At 50.3% G+C, this 22,727-nt stretch overlaps 2 protein-coding genes and 2 non-coding genes across 6 annotated transcripts in view; 3 read left to right on the top strand and 1 right to left on the bottom strand.

Annotated features, from left to right (window-relative positions):
- The window catches only part of RCSD1 (RCSD domain containing 1), a 30,837-nt gene extending 14,643 nt beyond the window's left edge, over positions 1-16,194 (top strand). Inside the window, exons 2-7 of one of the 3 annotated variants that reach the window (XM_041420912.1) lie at positions 7,149-7,256; positions 9,688-9,777; positions 10,999-11,070; positions 12,349-12,543; positions 13,104-13,821; positions 14,647-16,194. In XM_041420912.1, coding sequence (XP_041276846.1) covers positions 7,149-7,256; positions 9,688-9,777; positions 10,999-11,070; positions 12,349-12,543; positions 13,104-13,808 — 1,170 coding nt within the window. In that variant the 3' untranslated portion in view covers positions 13,809-13,821; positions 14,647-16,194. Of the gene's footprint in view, positions 1-7,148; positions 7,257-9,687; positions 9,778-10,998; positions 11,071-12,348; positions 12,544-13,103 lie in introns of all 3 variants that reach the window. The other 2 variants (XM_041420911.1, XM_041420913.1) reach the window with 2 other exon arrangements.
- Positions 16,195-17,158: 964 nt separating this feature from the next.
- On the top strand, positions 17,159-17,230 carry TRNAP-CGG. The gene has a single exon. It is a non-coding gene; the product is annotated as a tRNA-Pro (tRNA).
- Positions 17,231-17,618: 388 nt separating this feature from the next.
- On the bottom strand, positions 17,619-17,690 carry TRNAP-AGG. Its single transcript has one exon. It is a non-coding gene; the product is annotated as a tRNA-Pro (tRNA).
- A 4,795-nt stretch (positions 17,691-22,485) lies between these two features.
- Positions 22,486-22,727, top strand: part of MPZL1 (myelin protein zero like 1) — a 37,924-nt gene continuing 37,682 nt past the window's right edge. Inside the window, exon 1 of the mRNA XM_041420906.1 lies at positions 22,486-22,576. Within this exon, the coding sequence (XP_041276840.1) occupies positions 22,501-22,576 (76 nt within the window). The 5' untranslated portion in view covers positions 22,486-22,500. The remainder of the gene's footprint in view (positions 22,577-22,727) is intronic.

Here is a 22,727-nt window from a genome sequence, read left to right as displayed (position 1 = left end):
TTGTGCACTGTCGTATGAGACATTAACTCCTTTTGTTGCAAGTCAAACTTGAAACCTGTTTGCACAACCTTCAATATGCCAGTCCTGGGAAACAGCAGCCAAGAATTCTGCAGAACGTGCTGAGGTCATCATTACACTCCTCAAAAAACCCTTACCCTCCTTCATAACCAGATTTTATGGCCAGGTATCAGCCCCAGAATTCCTATTGTGTCTTTGAAGTGTAAGCCTTACTTTCTTTGCTCAACTTTCAATTACGTTTCACTCCTGCATTCTAGCAGTGAGGGGCCCATGGCACACTGAGACCAGTTATTCCTTTTTTGCTCAGCCATCTGATGGCAGCTTGGGGCAAAAGGATGAGGACTCTGCATGCTGCCATTCATAAAGTTCACAAAATTCTCAGTGGGATTGTGAAATGGAGGTGTTTAGCATCTGGTAAAGGCTGATCAAAGAAAACATTGCAGAAAGATAGAAAACTTTTTTTTTTTTTTGGTAGTGTTTAGGATACATTTGAAAGACCTGCAAGATATTCCTGTCTTGTCCTCTCCTGGAAAGTAACTGTGGTAATGCTGTAAATGCTCACAAAGTTCTCAGGGCTAGCCTAGCCCCTAGAGGAAGGTGCAGAGGTGGCTCACAGGGTAGCTTCAGCTCTGGTGGAGCACAGCACAGTAAATATCACCCCTGCTCTGTAGCAGATGGTAGGAAAGGTAGGTAGGAGCCTTGGCCTTGCTTCCCAAGGTGCTACAGGCTACACTGACACAGTGATGGACAGGACTGGCTAGGAGCTATCACTGAGCCACAGCTGCAGCCACTTCCAGCTGGGGCTTCTGCCAATAATTAAAATTTACTACAATGAGACAAGGAGCAGCTTCCTTGCCAGATAAGATGCCAAATGAGTAAATAAATCACACAAATCCCTCCTGAAACAGAGAGCTGGAAGGTCTCCAGTGAGAATGATTTGTGAAAAAGAGTAAACAGAGAGATGCAGAGAAGGATGCTTTGCTGGGATGAAGAGGGGTCAGAGTAGCAAGAAGAGTTTTGTTTATTCAGGGCTCACATCTTGGGATGTGTTGCTGCTTGAGCCAGGGGCCCAGCGTGGTGCTGAGCTCCAGTCGGAACAAGCATCATGAGATTTCCTTCTAGGGATGTGGAGCATGGGCCAAGGCCAGTGTGAGCCCACCTACTTCCTGGGCAATCGTGTTCAGCCTGTGTTTGTGCTTTTGTGGGGCTCAGGGAGAACAGGCAGGCTCAGCTCGTGGGTAGCAGCATCCCCTGCTTTGTGCTGCCTGATTCCTCATGCTGTGATTCAGGTGTTTTCCCACCTTCTTGTCTTTCAGTTTGCTCTTCTGGGGGAGTTTGTGTTTTGAACATACCCTGCTTACTTGCCCCTCCTTTCCCAGTGCAAACAATGTTCCCCTTTCAGTATGATCCCGATGCCACTGATGTACTTGCATGGGTACAGATAAACAAATCAGTTCAGGTTATGTTGGCAGGAGGGTGCAAGCTGGAATTCGTCTAAATGTCAGAGACAGAGAAGTGACTTTGAATGAAACTACAAATTACAGAGCTTTTTCCATTCAGTAGCATGGGTTCAGTCCTAATTTAAAAAATACTCTTGAGCTTTTTTAGTTGATTTAAAGAGGAGTTCCTTATGAGCTGCCCATCTAATCTTATCTGCACTTAAAAAATGTGAGAGCCAAAATAACTGAGATGCATTTGTGGTGCATTTTCCAGAGCATAAGTTCATGTCCTGTGCAGATAAACAGGAAGTGTACCTTAGATTGTGCCCTGCCTGACTACTCAGTGACCTTTTGCCTCCACCTGGCCTCTGTGGCTGAGTAAAAGATGGGTCAGGGAGAAGGGATTGGCTCTTGCCGATGGAAATCGTCTCCCCAAATTGGAGCTGTACTGTCATCACTTCTCCATTGCTTGGTCTGAGACGTGCAGGACATCTCCAGTCCATCAAACCCCAGCTCTGCAGGGGAACCTTTTTGGGGAGGAGGCAGCACCTCAGTGCAGGAGTAGGAGACATTCACCCTCTCCAACCCCTGGGGAGCCCTGAAAGGAGCCGTATTCCCTGATGCAGCTCACGGTGTCATTCCCAAAATGCAGCTTTCTGTGTCAGAATCAGGTACTTGTGAGCTTGAGAACAGCTCCTTTCAGCCAAGCCCATTGCAAATGAGTTCAGTTAGGCAGAAAAGCAGCACCTCGATCAGATTAGGGCTATGTTTTGCCCTGCAAGCTGGCAGAGTTAGCTGGGTTTGGTATAAGCTTTCCTGTGCAGACAAGGGCTGTGGCTGGCTGGCTCCTTGAATCCTGCAGCTACCTCACTGAAAAACGAGAAGGGTCAGTCCTGGGAGGGCTTTGTGCAGAATGCTTTGCCTTGGGAGAGCTGAGCCAGGCAGGGAAGCGAGGGTCTGCAAGAGGCTCTGTTCCCTCCTGAAATCCAGCCTTGGTCAGGATTGATGCTTTAATCCCAGCGAAACCACAGCACTGCTTCCCAGTTGCTGGCCTCCAGGCAGAGTGTGATAATGTGGTTTATTTTGACTTAAGGAGTTTCCTCCCCACAGATGCATCCCCCATCCCTTCCTTAGCTGAGCAGGTCCTGCAGGTGTAGAGCTTGGCCTCTGCCATGCAGCAAAGAGAGCCTGCTTACACCTTGTGGCTGCTGATATTTGAGGCAGAGCTGCTGGGGATGGCTGGCACGGTATTTATGGGTGTTTTGTGGGTGCTTAATGGCAGCTCCTTACCAGTGATGTGCTCCCTGTGGTGGCTCACGGGTCTGGACTGCACTTGGCTGCACCTCAGGTGGGTGGCAACAAACTGCAGGGTGAAACGCCAGTGCCACAGACCAGCCCAGCCTCTACAGCAGGCATGCAGAAATAGGATTTTTCTGTTTTATCAGAACAGGAGGACACACAGGGGTGTAATTTCCTCAGGCTCTGGCTGGAGCAGTTAAAGGGAAGCCCTCTCCTCTGTGCTGCAGGCTGCCCCTGCCACCCCTCCATCCCTTTCCACTAGAGCAGGGCAGGCACGTGGTGGGCCATGCTGAAATGATCCGGGTTAAAAATAGCCGTGTAAAGAGTTAAGGGGTGTATTTTAAGCCCAGATCATTTCAGTGATCCAGTTTACAGCACAGCCCCACAAACTCACACAGGTGCAGGGGAGGGGGGAAGGGGGAAAGGAAAGGTCAGGGGAGAATGAGTTGTTGGAAACATAAGCTGTCTGAAGGCCTGAGCTTATGAAACTGTGCCCCAAAAACACTGGCACCCTCTTGTTTTCCTCTAGCATACTGAGAACTCCCTTCTCATGGTGCAGCACTGGGTGCTGAATATCACCCCTTCTGGATCTGTCATCAAGACACTCGCCCCGAGCCTTGGATGCCTTATTGGATCTGCCTCTGAGACATTGTATTTAAAATTATTTTTGCCTTATTTGCAGTTGCTGAGGTAGATTGTGTGTGCAGCAATGAAAAGATCCCTATGAGAGTCACAGAGGAGCTTTGCAGAGCTTGTGTGAGCACAGGATCTGGCATGATGGGTTGGTGTGGGAGCAGGCTGCAGGGAATCATCCCTGTGAAGCTTTTTTGAAAACAGGACATTTTCAAAACATGGAGATCAGGGACTGGCCTCAAAACCATGTCTGGATGCAGCTGCATGAGAATGGGGCTGATAGTTGCACAGGACCAGCACCAAAAATTGTGTGACCATCACTGATTTCATAGCTGCTGAATACTCCAGCCTTGCAAGGTGCTTTGGAGGCTCCTCAGATAAAAGGTGACCCATCTGGCCAAAATGTCCTACCTGCAAAAGCAGATGAGTCAGAAGGTTTGTAGGGGAGGGAAGGAGATTAGGGAAATATAGATCTCTGCTGTTACTCAGCTGGTATTTAGCCAGAACTCTGCACTGTATGACAGCCAGTAGAGCTTTCCTCTTTTCAGCAGTCAAGCCAGGTACATGATGGGACATTTCTGTGGGGACCTAGTGGAGCAGGGCATTTCTGTGGAGATCCAGGGGACCCAGACAACCTGTGAGAGGAGCAGGATCTGTGCCAAAAAGCATTGAGCTCCTTTCACACAATCTGCAGAGTCAGGGTTGGTGGGCAGTTCTGCCCTCACAACAGAGGCAAGGACTCTGATGCATAAGGAAGGAGAGGTTTTGGGGGACTCAAATGGACACATTTGTACCTCAGACACAGATAAAGGTAGAACTTTCTTCACCAGTGCTGCTAACAGGGACAAGGCTCAGTTTTAAAAATAGATGAAGAAACATGGTTTTGAAAACTGTTTTCAAATTTACTCAATTTTATAAACTTATTTGGAAGAGAAAAGTGAAACAAACCCCTTACAGAGAACTTGGTAGTTGCACTTCTTTTTTTGCAGACAGTGCCATGCTTACATTGATGGTACAATTAAATTCCTGTTTACAGCTCTGTCTGACATTTTTCAGAACATACAATGCTTAGACATTTATTTTTATGGAACAGTAAAAGATCTCAGAGTATCAGTCACCAAATTACTGATGGACTAAGCCTTTCACCTTAGCTCAGTGGTTTTAGGCCATGCAGGCTGACCCTGCTTTTCTTCTGAAAAGAATCAGCAGTTGGCTGCAAAAAGCACAAAAATAATGTCTTGAGTTATTTCACCATTATAGCAAAAAAAAAAAAAAAAAAAAAAAAAAAAAAAAAAAAAAAAAAAAAATTTTTTGTTTTTTTTCCCCATAAAAAAAAAAAAAAAAAAAAAAAAAAAAAAAAAAAAAAAAAGGAAAAAGAAAAAAAAAAAAGAGAGTGAGAGGAAATGAAGAGAGCTACTTCTCATAACCATTTAGAAAAGTAGTGGTGGGTTATTTCACCAAGGTGGGGAGCATGACCAGGAATGCATAATTAATATTGAGGGGCAGGAAGGAGCCAGAACGGAGCTCTGGGGTGAGAGAAGCAGATGTCTTAGCCTTAGGTGTGGAAGAGGCTGAGGGCTGGTACCCGCTCTGGGTTGAAAGTGATAAAATCAGGCTTCCCACCTTCCTCACAGTGGTGGGAAGGAGGAGAGGGAGACTGCCAGCCCAGCTCCTGGAAGTCAGAGGAATGATGTTCTCCTTGCAGTGCAAGGAAGGGAACTTTTTGCACCCAAATGCAACACCTTCCCTTGACTAGAAGACACGGAGCCTGGCACATCACCTGGGGCAGAAAAAAAAAGTCGTAAAAAAATCTGGATACAGCGCAGCAGTGTAACTGCCAGAAGGGATCTGAGTGAGGATCCTTTCCTGTTCTTTATTTTCCGTAATGGGACGGTCTGCAGCTGGCAGTTTCTGGAGGACACAGCCCCGTGGGCTACTGGTGCTAATCTTAGAATGGCATGTTCAGTGCTTCCTGCGCCCGGCCCCGCGCCCGCAGGAGCCGCCGGCACAAGACACCCATGGAACCGTGCTGGCCTCCCAGCCCTGATCAAAGAAAGGCAGCTGTGTTTTCAGACTGAAGGGAAAAGAAAAGGAAAGAAAGGAAAAATTCGCCCCGAAAACAAGAGGTCACAGAGGCCAAGAGGAAGTTCAGTGTCTTTTCTGGGAAAAAGCAAAGGGCTGTGAAAGAAGATCTTGGTGAAAAATGGATTATGAGGGAGGCAGCCTTTCTGCCACAGGCAGAACACTTGCAGCTGCTCAGTTTCAACTGAGTCCTTACTTCAGGTGTCCACTCTGCCATGCCCAGGTATCCTGGGAGCTGGTATGATGAGCCAAGCCTCCCAGTCCATCCTGTATTCTCCAGGTTCATTCTTTGCTCCTTCTTCTTTCCAGCCTCCTCTCCCTTCACAGCAGGGAGACACAGCCTGCATCTTGGAACTGATGTCCTTCCCCACTTAGCCCAGCCATCATTTTTCATGTGCAGCAGGTTGCCCTGCTGATCTGCTTACCTCACTCTTTCTTCCATTCCATTATCTGCCACCTTCCCTGCCTGTAATTACTCCAGTGAAAGGTGAAAAGATGAGGGGAAGGTGCGTGAAGGTCACTGGGATGAGACAGCTTGATATGACTTCCTTGGATTCAGGAAAGCTATTCCAAAGTGTATGGGAAATTTAACAGGGAGTGGCAGACACCTACAGGGGCTTGTGGGCCTGGGAAAAAGAAGATAACATTTATTGGGAGTATTTATTTGCAGCTCTCTGAGAAAGGGAAAGGCTTTTCTCCATGATGCAAACAAAAACTGAGAAACAGAAAGGGCACTGAGGGCTGAGAAGTGTGGTGCTGCTCATGGGCTCATGGTGGTGGTACAGGGAGCTGTGAGCTGTGAGGTTTGTAGCCTGCTTTCTTGTTCTGAGCTCTCCACCTCTAACAGAATCAGGATTGTTATTCCTGGTTGGAATAACAATTGTTGGTTAGTTGTTCTCAGTTCCTCTGGTTTGGTTTCCCCGGCATCAGATACTAGAGATGAAGAACAAAGGTTTCCTTTAACAGCTTTGATTTCAAGGCTTTCTATTCACACTGCTCAGTAGACACGTAGCAAAGAAAACAAGGTGAATGTGGGATGACACCAGGGCAGTGTGGTGTGGGAAGAGCTGCATCATCCAGACTCCAGCACAAGCCTTCTGCTTCTCAGCCTGCTGTCGACCCAGGGGAGGGGAAGCTTCTCTCAGCTATGGCATTTCCTCCTTCCCCCCCACCCGCCTCAGTATTTCACTGAGAAAAAAGCAGAACAGCAAGGGACACATCTCCAAGCAGATGTTGGCTTGCTGTGAGGACTGGGAATGGCTTCTCACAGCAGAACCACTGGAAAAGCAAGGCTGATGGTGACCAGGGCAGTAACAAGGGTATGTTACTGAGGATATGTATGGGAATGTACATTACTGCCTGCTCCGTCTGCTCACTGCAAGGATAAAAGGAGCAGGCACTTGGCCTGAGACACCTGGTTTGCTTCCATTGAAAAGTACTGAGTGTGGGCTCTTCAGCTGGAGCTGAAAGGCTCTGCGTGAATTACTGATTTTCTGGGATATTTGAAAATGCTGCTAAATCCTGTCTTCCAAAACCTCTTGCTCTCAGTCTGGCTGATTGATGCCAGATGTGAGAAACTCTTGCTTCAAATCCTTGCTTACTCTTGAACTTTGTAACACACACACAGGCTTGCTTTTCCCAACCTTCACTCACAACTTCTTGTTCCTGGTTTGTCAGAACAGGCCAGCAGAGACCAGCTCAGAGGTGGACAAGTCAGCATCACCCTCAGTGGCTCAGCTAGCAGGGAAGTTCAAAGAGCAAGCAGCCAATATCCCTGGAAAAGAGGTAAGGTGCTCCGCAGCCACCAGTATGGAAATCAAATGGGAAGTGAATCACTTGTCTCTTCCTGCTGGAACATCAGTGATCTGAGCATGAATCCACCTTGATTTTGGATCTGCACAAAGGATTAATCTCCTCATGCAGTGCAAGCTGTGGCTGTATCTTCCATGCATTGCTGATTGGGGGATGAGTGTTTCGCTAGAGCCATGTCTTGGGAGAGACACTGATCAAGACATTGCAGAGCTTGGTAAGGTGCACAGATTTACCCAACAGCAGCAGACAGCAGTGCAAGCATGTCCTATTTGGGCTGCTTTTTGTGGGCAGACAGCAGCAGTGAATAATGAGATAGCCAATATTGATGGGAAAAGAGACAAACAACAGATGATGCAGTGTAGCAGCCAGTGGCATCAGCACCTCATTCACAAAAGGAAGTTTCCTCCAGGTTATTACTTCTGTGTAGGTCTGAGAGAAAGCTGCCTCTTTGCTCACCTTCACTGCCTCTTCCCCATGATATTTCAGTCTCTGTGCCTATCTCTATCATGCTGAACTCTATTTTAATTACATCCTACTATGCCAAGCACTGCCTCACACACTGACTTCCTCCAGCTAAGCAAAACACTAGAACACCTCTCAGGAAGAAAGGAAAGTCAGGGTTATTTATGAAAGGAGGACATTTTCAGAGAGCCTCCTATATCATTATGCCTTTTTCTTTTAGAAGCATAAATGTTTGCTGGTGGCCCTTTTCAGGCACCTTTTGAAACTGAGCTGCTCCCTTCTGCCACTCAGCTCCGGATCCCAGCCTGGCCTAAGGGTATCCTCCCTGTCACCCCTCCTGTCTTTGGCTGGATGCCGTGGTGACCTCTGCCCTGCAGGGCTGGCATGCCATCATCTATCAGAGGTTAGCACTCCCAGGATGGGAATAGCCAGTCTTTTCCCAAGCACTTTTTTTCCCCTCCAGTCGCCAGCACTCCACTCCGTCCATCCCATTACAGTAATTTCTTCTTTTGAAGGTATGGGATTTAATTGCACTAAGTCCCTCACCCTTCAGAAGGCAGAAAGTTCCCAGACCCCTCCTGTGTTATCTACAGACCTCTGCTGCTCCCAAGCCAGGGCAGCATAGAGGGGCCTCACAGTGCAGAGAAACTCATTTTCTCCAGAGACAGAGGAGGACAAAGTTTCCTGTCTTTTCTCTCCAAGCCATCTGTCACTTCCCCACCAGCTTTCTCAAGCTGGCTTCAGATTAAAGACCCAAGGGACTGGTCTTTAACCCTTGCTTGGCCCATGCCAGCAGAGGGGAATCCTGTCAACCAGGAAACCTCTGGCATATCCACTGTGGCACAGTGCAGCATTTCATGGTTGCAGAATGGTGAGGTTTCCACAAGACACATTATTACTTCCTGACATGACACAAGAATGAGGGCAGGGCTGCCCTGAGCTGCTCAGAGATGCAGCAGTGCTGGGTGCAGCACCTCCAGAATTCAAGTAACATCAGGTGCAAAGGTCCTCCAAGACAGCCAACTGTAGAGAGGGCAAAGATGCCATAATCCAACTTTTCACATGTCAGCCTGTGAGAAGGTAACAAAATTATGCAAATACTTTATTGTGGATACTATCCAAGATTCCAGATATTAGCCAGTTATTTTAGATTATTTTTTTTAACACATAAAAAGTGTGTTAATAGCTTGGCAGGAGACTACAAACGTGGCATAAAAATAGAGACAGCTTGGCTGCAAGATCAGAGCAATAGTTATGTGCTATGCATCCCTTCCTTCCTAGGGAGCTCTCTCTTAGTTCTGAGAGTCCAAGGACATTCAGAAGGAATCAGTGTCCCTGCCATTAAGTTACCTTGTTCCTTCTCCTCTGGAGAATTTGTTTCTCCAGAGGAGAATTTAAAGTCAAATTTAAGGTTGCACTGGGGCCTTGTCCCTGTGCACTGCTTTATGTCATTCAAGATAAATGAATGGGACCGAAATTCTGAAAAAGTCAGAATTCTCCTTTTTGCCCCAAAAATATATCAGACCTAAAGTAGGAAATCTTGAACCAGTTAGGCAGCTGAGACTCATTGAAAGGAAATCCTGGTAATGACAGGAAAGAGAACAGTAAAAGCCTCTCCAGTGTGAAGGGATTTCCAGGAGGATGCTTTGCAAGCAAAGTTTCTGGGAAGGCTGTTCCACACTCCACAGCTTAGAAGAGTGCCTGTTGCACAAAGAAAAAGATGCAAACTACTCTTCCAACGCTAGGACCGGGCTCTCGATGCCACAAGCACAGCCATGTGCTAATACCATCTTTTGCTGCCTTTGGATGACTCATTTGGGCAGGCTGAGCCCTGCCTCATGGGCAGGTCACTCACACAGCATGCCCTTGGGTGCTTGAATTTCACTTCCTTTTTAAGAAACCTGATTTCCCTGCTGCTGAGTTGGTTGTTTTCTTCTCTTAGGTGCCACCACATAAGCCAACTCGGAGGAAACCACCCTGCTCCCTTCCCTTGTATTCCCACAAAACTGAGACAAGTGACAATGATGAGCAAGTGAGTATCAATTGAACAGGGGGACAAGGTCTTTCCTCTCTGCAGCCTGTTCTCTCCAGAGTTTGGAGGTGGCAGAGAGGTCAGGCTGTGCAGTCAAAGCCATCAATCAGGCAGCAGCAAGCCTGACCCTGCTCTCACACATGGGCTGACCCAGAGCCAGCTCCATGCTGTTCCCTGCTCCTGTGCATGGATGCACAGCCCATTTCCACACTGATAGATCCATCCAGTTACCACTGTTGAGGAACCACTGGTATTTATTAGATTTGAACAGGGAGCACCCATGCTGTGTGTTGAGCATAATGGGGTAATACTTCTGCTCATGAGATTTTTCCATCTTCAGAAAAAGGGAATAATTAATCCGGAGTGAAGAGAGGGCTTGTTGGCAATACCCACTGAATATTTATTTAGGACCCTTGAATGAGCAAGTCCCAGTAAGCTGGCTGCTTAAAAATGAAATTTTACACTCAGGCCCTCTTTGTCACTTTTGTCTTTTGGTATTTCAGGGTATGAGGTTTACCCACCAAATTTCACATTCTCACCTGCCCTTAACAAGCAGGTAGTTCTTTGTCCTCCTTATCTGTGAGCTACAGGCTCTTGCTGCCTCCATGCCAAAGGAACATGAAGTTTTAAAATGTTAGATTCCTTCCTTTTCTGAAAAAAGCAATATGCTCCTTCTCAAAGCAATGCTCTCTCTTTCTCAAACTGCTTTTCATAGCTCTACCTTTCCTGCCGTTTAGGCCCTTCCTGCTTATACTAATTGGATATCCTTTAACTTGGTTACTCAAGTGGTGGCAGAAAGTCTTTCCCGTTACAGAAAGTTCACAATATTTGCCAACATTAAGGCTTTAAGAGGTAGAATTTTAATCTGCCTGGTCCTGAAATAATACCAGGAGAAACTGTGCCACAGGCTCAATACCTTAGTGAAGGCAATGTAGGAGCAGATCCATCACACATCACCTAACTCAGACACTTCAGACAGCAAGTAGCCCTTTTTGCCCAGCGCAGGGGTACATGTATCAGCCCTAGGATGGCTAGATAACAAAAGGAGAACGGGTCAGGAATGAAGAAAAAGAAACTTTTGTGTTGGAACACTATATGAAGCTTCATTTTCTGCCCTACAAGCAGTTTCTGCTTATCACTTTCAAGTTTTCTGCCTTTATTGTATTTCCTCTTTTTCACTTACTACACTGTGACATTCTCCTGTTTCATTTCATTTTGCAGAAGCGGTCACCAAATGCTTGCCCCATTCCCAAGGTCAAGGTGAAAAGTTCACCCATGATTGAAAAGCTGCAGGTAGGTCCTGGCAGAACCCACATGGCTTCCCCAGCAAATTAAAACTGATTGGCATTGTCACAGCTACTTCCCTTGCAGAGCAGCCAGAGGGGAAGGGGATGCAGGAGCCAGGGGTGGCAGCCAGGTAAACAGGGCCTCACTGGGGAGGAACCAGCCCCACAAAGAGGAAGGCAGAGCAGGTCTGGTAATGGTAATGGGCACCAGAAGCAGTCCAGGGATCCCCAGGTGTGTCCATAAGGATGTCAGTGCACAGATCAGGATCATTTGGATCTGTGGAGTACATGGCACGGGCATGGGCACGGCAGCTGCGCTGCTTGAGCAGGGGCAGGAGCCTCAGTTTAAGGGCAGCTCTGGAGAGAAAGTGGGGGAAGCCCTGGCTGAGACTTCCTCCAGCTCTTTCCTCACAGCAGTGCCACTCACTTGTGTCCCCTGCTCTCCACTGGGGAGCTGGCCTCGAGCACAGGCAGTGACAATCCTGGCAGTGTGCTCCAGGCTCTGGCTGTCCCGTGTGTGTGCCTGGAAGCTCTGCACTGCACTTCCCTCATCTGGATTGCCGCAGCTACACACAACCCACCCAGCACTTCCTGCCCTTTTTATGCTTCTGTGGTGCCTGATCTGCGTTGCTGAGGGCAGCTCAGCACTCGATGGCCTCAAGACAGAGTGCCCTGCCCCTGCCAGCCGCCTGTCCTGGCAGCACGTGTCACTCCAGAGCCTCCTGGCCACCCTGACACAACCTGAGCCTATTCATAGCACTGTCCCTCCTGATGCACCCAAGGACATTTTCCTAGGGGAGCTTCCCAGTGAGAGGCCAGCAGGAAGTGTTTTGCCACAGTTAATCGCAAGCTCGCTGCTTTCCATGGTCTTCTCACAGCTGCACGGGTCATTCTGCAAGATCAGGCTGGAAAATGCAAGCTCCAGTCGGGCACACGTGGGAGGGTTTAAATCTTGAACCATTGCTGGCTGCTTGTTCAGATTTTCTGCCAGCTCAGCCACTGCAGACTGTGGTGTATTGGCTGGGTCACTGGAAAATCCCAAAAGGCCTCAGGATGACAAAAGAACAATGTTCTGAGTTCCAGCTGCCAGGGAAAGACAAATGTCCAGTCATAACTTCTCTGCCCAGACTTGTTTGTTGACAGTGTCACCAGGAGGAACCCACAGCCAGGAGGTCTGTGGCTTGTGACAGCTGAGATGTGGCAGGGCAGAGGTTCCCCTGTGTGGCTGTGGTGCGTAGCACACGCTGCTGTCCCGCATGCCCCTGATGGGCGTTTTTCATTGCAGGCCAATCTGGCTTTTGCTCCAGCTGCTCTGCTGCCGGGAGTGTCTCCCAAAAGCCCTGGGATGAAAGTCCTGGTTTCTCCATTCAGCACGCCTCCCTCAACGCCCACCAGCCCGGGGAGTCAGTCCCAGCCCAGCGAGACGCCGGTCAGCTTTGATCAGCCCCCAGAAAGCACTCAGCTGCAGTTCTACAACAAGGTAGGGTGTGTGTGCTAGGATTTCTCCATTCCACAAGGCTTTCTTATTGCTTGGGGATGGAGAGGAAGAGGAGGCTGAGCCCTCAGTCCTGCTGTAAGAGTGTGCATTTGTGGCCAAGAGGGAAGATTTGTGCACCAGGTTCCAAACAGCCCGTCCGTGTAGCTGTGTGGAGTGTCCTCTCTGCATTCCCGGCCCAGTGTGTGGAGGAAGGGATGGAGGGACGGGACCCGGCCACCTCAGCTCGGCAGAACGGGGTGGCTGGTGCCAGGGGTGCTGTGAGCAGGTGGTGCCACACGCCAGCAAGTGTCTGAGCTGGCTGAGGCTCAGCTTGGGGAGCCACACAGAGCACGGCAGTTTCTCAGGTGTCACCAGAGCGCTCACACTTAAGTGAGGAGCTACAACCTGCATTCACCATCACCAGCTGGAGTACAGACTCCTTCCTCAACCTGCCAAGAGCAGAACAGGCCGGTACACCCAGGGGCATTTTCCTCTGTCGTGCTGTCCTGCTTTCCATGGCCGCTCTCTTGACTGCTTCAATGTCTGCTTCTCCTGCCCCCCAGGTGCGGACGCGGGGATCGATAAAGCGCCGGCCTCCCTCCCGCAGGTTCCGAAGATCTCTGTCCGAGTACGGAGACGGGGAAGATCTAGGGGTCAGCTTGTCCTCTCCAGAAAATGGTGCCAGGGAAGATGAGGTCTTTGGGCCCAATGGCAAGACAGAGGAGGTGGAAACAGGGAGCAAAGAGCAAAAGAAACGGGCAGGGTCTGATGAGAAGCCAGCATCAAGGACGGGATCCAGCAGATCGGAGGATGAAGAAAAAGGGAGCAAAGAGCAAAAGAAACAGGCAGAGTCTGATGAGAAGCCCCCATCAAGGAGAGGATCCAGTAGATCAGAAGATGGGGAAAAAGGGGAAAAACAGGCAGAGGAAATTACTCCCTGCAAGAATAACACAGGGAATACAAAGGAGGAGGAAGTGTGTCATGATGGCCCAGGAGAGGAGAACTCTCCTCAGCCTCCCTCTGGAAACAATGAGATGTGTGACAGTCCCCAGGGAGAAGAGCAGCAAAGCACTGCCTGTGAACAAGGAAAGGGAGACAAGGAGAAGGAGGAAGCTGAAGCTGAAACAAAGGAGAGCAGTGAGAGCACAGACACACAGAGAACATCAGACACTGAAGAAACAGCACTGGCACCTGAACCACTGCAGGATGCAGTGGGATTAGGGACTGCCAGTGAGCCTTCAGTCACTCAGGACCAGGGCACAGCATAGCTGTGACACACAGGTAAGATGGGCCAGCGTGGTGGTGGCTCCTGAGGCACCGGAGGGTTTTGCTGTTAGCAAAAAAGGCAACTGTGACAGAACACAACAATGATTTTGCTGCTCCCCATATGTCAAAAGCCTCAGATCTCAGGCCTGCAGAGACTGTGAGGCAGGGTACTCAAAACAACCAGCCCTCCTGGGTGGTGGTACAGAGAGGATGGAAAAGAGGCAAAGCTGATTGTGCATTCAGTATAATGGAGAGGCTCTGCTCACTGGGCACCCTCCCGAATTGCTGTTTTGAAAGCAATCTGAAAGTTCTTGCAGTAAAACGCACATTTCCCCAGCAGTAACCATGTATACACTATATCAGTATGACTCCTTACATATAAATATTTATATGTGTGCACATGTTGTATGTATACATGTGTATATATATATATATTCCCTACGTGTTTAGCTTGTTAGCTTTGCCAGCAAACCCAGGGCACACCAGTGTCATGATCAGCTCTGAAAGCATGAAAGCCTGGGCCTTTGCCACTGAAATAAAAGAGGATTTCCACTGGCTGAAGCAGGCCTTGCTCCATGCACCTTCTTGTGTGTTCTGTAACCACTGATGACAGAGCCACAGATGCCTGAGGATGTGTCTTGTCCCACCTCAACCACCTCCTCTTCAAATGCTTCCTTGGTTTGGCAGGGAGCAGCTGAAGGAAGGATTCCCGTGGTCAGGCTGCAGCTCACCTTTGCCTCCTAGCACAGAAACCACCAAAATACCCCCAGGACTTCCCAGCACTCTTTGGTTAGACCCATGATTATTTTTATTTCCTTACTTATTTTCCCCTCTCAAAAGGACACACCCACTCAGGGCAGAGGAGACTTAACATGTGGATAGGAGCCATCTAACCCAATCGAGGTGGAAGCTACAGGAAAACCTTCAGTGGCAGGAGAGGAGCAGAATGCAGAAATCTCTCAGGTCCAGACTCAGCACAGAGCTGAGTGGCCACTCAGCTTTGCACCATCATATTTTGGGACAGCTGGAACAGGAGACTGTTTGCAATCTCTTCAGGGTTTCAAAACTCAGGTGTTGGCTGGTGTTCCTTGGTGATATTTGGGGACTGAGAGACCTGATACTTGATGTCCTGGAGCCAACAGCCACCACCACTCATGGTCCTTCTGCTTCTTCATCCTGCTCCAAAATGTGTTTTTCTTCTGCCCTGCATTGGTCTTAGATGAAGTTCATCAGTTACATACATACATACATACATACATGCATGCATGCATGTATGGTGCCTTTTTAGTAGCTTCTTTTAAAGGACTTCAGGTTCAAAAACTTCAGTAAATAATGTTTTAACAATAGGAAACAGTTATGTTTTCTCCATTTGTGCTGTATGGCAATGTGAACCTTGAACACGGGGAAAACTCCTAGAACATTGATCATAAAAATATATAAACATGAAATATAAAAATAAAATGCCTTTGAAGTGGGGCCGATCTGTGAAACAGCCACCTGTGGTAGGCTGATAGGTCCTGTGTGCTTCAGCTTTGGGGTGGTTTTAGTGTGGTGGAAAATGACAACAGCAGATTGTATGCCAAGAAAAGATGGGCTGAGTAGGTCAATAGGGCAGGTTCTCTTATCTGGCTCTGGGCTCCAGTCCAGATTTAGAAGGGCTGCTTGTCCATCAGTCTTTCTCACTTCCAAACCCTACCCAGCCTGTTTTGAAACTTCTGGTGTGTGGCCACCAAGAGCCACTCATTACAGAAAGCATCCCAGCTTCCTGCAAACAGCCAATTAATTTTGTGCAGGTCGAAGAAGAAGTCTTAGCTGGCTGAATTTCCAGTGGCATTGCCTGGCTGAATTGGCAAAGCTCAGGCAGCCAGTCCCTCCAAAGTACTTATGCCCTGTACTAGATGTGCATTCACTCTTGGGCTACTGAAAGCCATGGGCTAGCAGTCACTACGACTTAAATCTGGAGGATATTTGGGGGAAGGTGGGTGTCAGACCCTCACTTGACCAGTTTCCTGACAGCAGTGCCTGAAGCTGTGTTGGCCACACTGAACAAAATGTCCTGCTGTGAGGTCACACTTGCAGGGAGCCAGCAGCGCCTGCCCTCCTGAATCATCACGGGCTTGTTGGCAGACACGACCTCCACACCCTTTTGAGCCATGCTGCGGGGCATTGTTGCCTTTGAATCCACTTTAATCTGCTTGCTGTAGCTTGTATTCCAGGGCAGGACTGCAGTCCCTGTTTCTTCTCTCAGCAGTGTCCCATCTGGATGTGAGTGGTTGTGCCTTACTGTACATATGTGTGCCTGTGTATGTGTGTCCCGAGCACGGGATGGAAATCCGAGGGAGAAACAGAACAAATAAATGGCGGAATAAAGCCAAAGCAAAACAAAAATCTCTGTGTTTTGTTTCCTCCTGGAGAAATGAAGAAGCCTGAGGAAGAATGGACAGAACTGGTAGCAGCAGGAAAAAAAAAAAAAGGGGTGAGATCTCCACTGACATTAGGACTTCAAAATTTAAATTTAATAAGAGAGAGCAACTACCGAGGAACAGGGAGGAACAGGACTTTTTGAAAAAAGTCTGGGATGAAGAAGCGTGGAAACACGAGGATGTCAGGAAGCATTCGCAGGACAGAACACATCAGGGACAAGCGGGATTCAAACCAGGAGGGTGCTGTGGGCTCAGAACCCCCAGGCGATGCCTGTGGCTCCCGTGGGCGCTTGTCCTGCCCGTGGATCGGCCCCGGGCGGGTCCGGGCGCACCCGGGACACGCGGGGGACCCGGTGCGACCCCTCCGCACCGCCAGGGGGCGCACCGCACGGCGCGGCCCGGGACGAACCAAACCCGCTGGGGGCGGTAGGGGGTGTTGGGTTGTCCCATTCCTCCGCCTCCCCGTCCCTTGGGAACAAGCTCGCCCGGCTTCCAGCGCCCCCGCGCGCGTGGAGCGGGAGTGGGAATGGGAGTGGAACTGAGGATGGGAAGGCTGGGTTGTTCCTGCGCCCCTCGGATGAGCGCGGGAGCGGGGTCTGCGCGGGGGAAAGCAGCGGAGCGCGGCGCGGGCCGCTCCCCCCCCCCCCCCCCCCCGCAGACACGCGGAGCCGTCGCTAACGAGCGGAGCCGTAGGGTCAGGAGAAGGGCGATGCCAGGGATTACCCTGGGAAAGGAGACGGAGGGGGCGAGCCGGGAGAAGTGGCCGCAGCCCCCGGAGCTCGGGAGAGCAGCGATGCGATCCGGAGCGCTGGGCAAAGCCGCTGGCGGCGTCGGCAAGGACAGACCCACACGGGTACTGACGCAGGAAGCCTGGGCAGGAGGAGGGGGGACGGCACTGAAGTGCTGAGCTGGGAAAGCACCAACAGAGCGGCTCGTTGGTCTAGGGGTATGATTCTCGCTTCGGGTGCGAGAGGTCCCGGGTTCAAATCCCGGACGAGCCCGCCGGGAAGGGGATGCGCCCTTCCCACATTTTGCTGCCGAGGGGCTCTCCTGCGCTTTTGCGCCTCAGGCCCGCCCACAGCGGGACCGGGGGCGCGGGGACGGCGCTCGAGCCGGTACGGTGTGCCGAGGCCGAGCGGCTCGGAAGGACGAGGAGCGGCCCCGCAGCGCTGTCCCGGTGAGGAGGAAGGCGGGGGTCTGCATGGAAAAATGGGAGTAGCGACGCCCGGTGCCAGACGAAGAGGAGCGGCCGGTCTTTGGTGAGTTCTTAAAGCTTTTTTGTGCTAAAAAGGAACCAGTGGGTCTCTGTCAATCCCCTCTGTGATCCTTCGCTGTGTGCAGGGGCCGCCGCTGCTGCCGAGAAAGAAGAAAATAAAAAAAGGAAAACTTGGGCTCGTCCGGGATTTGAACCCGGGACCTCTCGCACCCTAAGCGAGAATCATACCCCTAGACCAACGAGCCACCGTGACAAGCACTTTCTCTCTGCTACAGAGGAACGCTGCCATGGCGCCGCCCGGGACAGCTCCGGCCCGTCCCGATTCCCGCGGTGCTCCCGGTTCCTGAGGGGGCACCAGCGCTTCCCTGTGGCTGCCGGCGCTCCCCGGGCTCCTGACGGGCACCGCGGCAGCCCTGTCTCCCTGTGGGTGCGAAAGCTGCTCGTACGCGGCGAGCCATCGACCGCGGCAGCCAGGCCGCAAACCCCAGAGCGGTGAGGAGAAATTCGTGGCTCATTTCCATAAATGAACATAAATGTTCATTTCCATTTCAAACTGTACCACAGCCGAGTAAGGGTAATGTTACTTTCCTAAGTTACAGATGATGATTTTGTGCAGACCTGCTTAAACAGAGAGTCTTGGAACGCTGATGTTGGTCAGGTTGGAGATCACTGTTACCTTGGCTTTTGTCTCTCTAAATTTTGCCTATTGTCCAATACATTCCAAGAAGCTGGGGGAAAGGTAGGAGAAAGAGACAGGAAGACAAATGGCTTCCATTTTATGTGCTCTCTAATGTATCAAGGTTATCGAGAAAGGTTATCATGACTGAAATTGTTCCTTAGCATCCATTCGGCACTGGAATAGCTCATCATTCCTGTCCTTTTCCATCCCAAGTTTCCCTGAGAACACTTATGCTTGCATAGTGGGTGATCCAAGACATTCTTCTCAATGACATGATGAAAAAGCCAAGTTATGGAAGACAAGACTGAGAGGGGTTCTTGTCAATATTTATAAATACCTCAAAGTGGGTGGCAAGAGGATGGTGCCAGGCTCTTTTCAGTGGTGCCCAGTGCCAGGATGAGGAGCAGTGGCCACAAACTAAATCAAAAAAGTTCCACTCAAGATGAGGTAGAACTTCTTTGTGCTAATGGGCCAGAGCACTGGAACAGCTGCCCAGGGAAGTGATGGATTCTCCCTCTCTGGAGACATTTAAACCCCACCTGGACAGTTCCTTGTGTAATCTGCTCAAGGTGACCCTGCCTTGGCAGAGGGGTTGGGCTGGGTGATCTCCAGAGGTCCCTTCCAGCCTCAGCAACACTGACTCTGTGAGAAATAGTTCCCAAACTCTTCAAAGACTGTATGCAATTACTGTGCTACTGCCAGCTCTTGAGTTTTGAAAAAAACCCTGAGTTTCTATTTAACCAAAGTAAACATGAATGTGGCATTATCTGCTAGTCACAGTTTCTCCCAGCTTGCAGAAGAAAAAAATATTGCTGTAAGGGACACACAATGCTTTCTTGTCCAAATAGAGCCTGTTTTTTTCCTTTTTCTCTCATGTTCTTTTATTACTAATTCAAAATGAGTGTGTTGGGTGGGATATTTTTTGCAAGAGTGCATATCCTTGCACACTAAACAGTGTATACTGTACAATTCCTCTAGGATGTGCATGCAGGCTAAAGAGAAAACAATCAAAGCCACTAAAAATGTAAAATCAGTCTAAATATATTTTCTTCTCCTCCTAAAAGTTATTAGCACCTTTTTTTTTAACACCAAAATCCTGCAAGCTACTAGAAACCTATCCAAAACAAAGGATAATAAGGATAACAAAGGTCTGAATTTCTAACATACACAGCAAGAAGGAGGAAGATGCAATATATGTTCCTTGGGACAAATTAAGTTGTCCCAGCATCCTGTTTCCTCTCTGGAAGTAGCAGAAGAGAATAATTTGATCATACCTATCTGGATAAAGAATTTTCTGCTGTAAGTAGGCCAGATATTGTCCCAGGTGTTCTCTGTACTGAACATCTGTGTTACCACACAACAAACAGGGAAGTCAGGGCTGTTCCTGTGGCAGTGTGATCTCAGCTCTGTTTGCTACACAAAAAGGGAACGTGTGAGCTCTGTGAAGGACAGTCAATTTGAGAATAAGAAAAATGCAATTTAAAAAAAATAGGTTTACTATCTTGCAAAATTACCCAGAAGGGTGAAGCTTGGCCTCTTCAGAGGACTGAACAATTTTAAACTGTGCAGTACTGAAGGGCCTGGAGGTGAACAGAGAGCTCTGAGTACTGAGGTGCTTCCATGCTGGTAAGAGCACTCCCAGCCACCCAGGAGAGCTGTAAGGTTGGGCAGAGCTTCCTGGAAAGGAAGAGCTCAGAGGGAGTATTTGAGGAAAAAGGGCTTGGAATGAAAGTCTTATCACTGCCTATCAGTTTCTGCAGGGCTATTGATGAATTGGCTAAAGACCCACCCACAAGGGAAGTCAAATGAGGTGCCAACCAAACATGGTGATATTTCCCTGTAATACAAAGAGTTGCCTGTGTTGTTGGTATTTATTCCCAAGAGGTGCCCTGGATTTCTGCTAGCCTGGGTTTCTAGAGAACACGTACAACAGTTAGATGAGGAACATGCTCCAGAGCTTCCCCTTAGGGTATAAATAATGGATGCTCAAGCTGTTACATTTTAAATCCCATGAGAATTTGAAGGTGGTGTCTGGCATCACAGCTGGAAAGAAAATAATCTGCCTGTGTTTTTGCAGGCTTGCTTTGTCACAGCCCTCCTCAGCATGGCACACGGTGGCCTTTCCTGTGGCCTCTGTCACCTGCAGATGTGATGAGGTGTCCAGAGAGGGGCAGAGAAACTGCTGGCACAGGGATCTGGGCGAGGACCAGCATCCATGGAGCACTGGGCATGAGCAGAGCACCCCCCAGGCTTCTGGAGGCTCAGGGATGCAGTGAGCAATAGCCTTGAGATATGACTCAGCTTGTGCAACTTCTTTAAAATGCATGGCTGGGAAAACACGGCACAACAAAGGGGTTCTCAGAAGCAAGGAGGAAGAGGGAAGGATGAAAGCTTGGTCTCAGGGGGTGTGTAGCAGCTGGGAGTCCAGTCAGCAAGCCGAGGGAAATTCCAAGCAGGTATGTGTCGGGGTCTGCTGTTATGTGTCTCTGCCCCGACAAGGGGAAAGGTGGTTCTGGGCGGCCGCGATTGCGAAGGATGAGTCTGGACTCTTAGATTTTCGGTCTTCAGTTCTGTTTATTATCTCTTATCTACAAAGTTTTCTCTTTGCCCAGCCGAGGTCCGCTCAGCAGGACAGTCGAGTGCACTCTCCCCCGCCCACAGGGCGGTTGTGTCTTTTATAGTAAAAATTACGTGTGACATATTTACCTTTATTTCCCAAGACTATTCATCCTTATAGACAAGTGCACTTTCACTACGAACCAATCTCCAAGTGCCAACATCACCACACAAAATGGAAGACATGAAGAAGAAAGAAGAACACAGGACCACGCCCTGAATCCTCCATCTTGCCTTCATGACCCCCCTGTACCTATTTTTCTAAAATTTATATTTCCCTCCATAAAGGTATCATTCACACCCAAGAAGTTCTCATTTCCTCCGTCACAGGTTCTTCTCCTTTTGATGGATCGAAATCCAACCACCAAACCCTTTTGGCATCATTCCAGGGTTTCCGAGCCCCCCAGGGGCTCCCCTGGTGTCTCTGCACATCCACAGTGATGTGCTGAGATCCCACAGGTATGTTCAGGCGAAAGGCAAAGGTGGTTGTGCGATTGGTGCAGCACGAGAGCTTCTGAAGGAGCTTGTGCTTACAGGCGGAGCACGCCGAAACAGGCTGTCTGAATGAACAGGGAACAACAGGCAGGATTGCTGGGGAGGCAGGAGGAAGCAGCACTGTCTGTGCTCGGGGCTTGCAGCAGCGCTCTCCCGCTTCCCTTGGGACAGACCGGTGCTGTGAGGGACACCCGGGGGAGCTCGAGGCTGGCAGAGGGCTTGGGGCGCTCAGTGAGCACCGGGATCTGCTCCTGCTCTCACTTCCCTGCTGGAAACTGGGCCGAGAGATGCACAGCTGGAGACTTCCATAGCTGAGAGTGCTGGGACACCACAGCACAGCGATCAGACAAAGCGCTGTGCTCCTTGCGGGCCGCTGTCACCCCACAGCTCCTGGGTGATCTCGGCTGCGGGAAGCACAGCTCCACTGGAGCGACTGTCAGTTTGGTGGCTCGCAGTGATTGTCCAGACAGGTTCAGTGCCAGCTGGAATGGTTGGTACTGTGCCTCCAAAGGCACTTGGATAAGCTTCCCGCACTGCAGGGTAACTGTTGGACAGCGGCAGAGCTCGAGGCAGTGGCTGAGGGAGCTGGGGATGTTCAGCCTGGAAAAAGCAGGCTCAGGGATGAGTTTATTACCATCTACAACCATCTGAAAAGGAGCCAGGTGGGATTTGGCCTCTTCTCCCAGGGAACCAGCCACAGGACAAGGAGGGCATGGCCTCAAGCTGCACCAGGGCAGGTTCAGGTTGGACATTCGGGGGAATTTCTTCACAGAAAGGTTGATGAGACATTGGGATGGGCCACCCAGGGAGGTGCTGGAGAGGTGCTTAATGAAAGGCGGGACGTGGCAGTCAGTGCCGTGGTCTAGTTGACGTGGTGGCGTTGGGTCATAGGCTGTGCTCGATGATCTCACAGGTGTTTTCCAGCCTCACTGGCCCGGCGATTCTGTGATTCAGCGTTCCCATGGCCCCCGGGGTGCACTGGCCAGGAGCGGCCCCGCAGCGCCCGCGCCCTCCGCAGCACCGCCGGCCGGCCGCGGGGGGGCGCTAGCGATGCGCCCGGCTAGGGGGCGGGACAGCGCGTTCCCTGCGTCCATAGGTCACCTGGACTTGACTGATGGCTCCCTTGCCCAATCATTTCGGAACAGCGGGGCAGGGCGCGGGCGGGGCGAGCGGGGCGCGGGGGGTGTGTGTGATTGACAGCAGAAGCAGCGCGGGGTCGGGGGCGGACAATGAGGGCGCCGCGGGGAGGCGGCGGCGGCTGGAAGATGGCGGCGGGCGGAGGCAGCGCGGGGCGGCCCTGCGCGGCGTGGCTGCTGATCGCCGCCGCCGCCCTCTCCGTCGGTGAGTCGGGGACCGAGGGAGGGCCGGCCGCCGGTTCGCCCTTTAACGCCGCTCCCGGGGCTCAGGGCGGTTCCGCGGGCAGGGCACGGCTCCGCCGCTCGCTTCCCACCCGGTTCGGAGCCGGGTTGGCGGTGGCCGAGCACCCCGTCCT

This window comes from Onychostruthus taczanowskii, unplaced genomic scaffold (genome assembly GCF_017590055.1).
Source record: "Onychostruthus taczanowskii isolate IOZ18803 unplaced genomic scaffold, ASM1759005v1 scaffold67, whole genome shotgun sequence".
Classification (NCBI taxonomy): Eukaryota; Metazoa; Chordata; class Aves; order Passeriformes; family Passeridae; genus Onychostruthus; species Onychostruthus taczanowskii.
The sequence above is the reverse complement of the archived record's forward strand: the minus strand, read 5'-3'. Positions and strand labels throughout refer to the sequence as shown.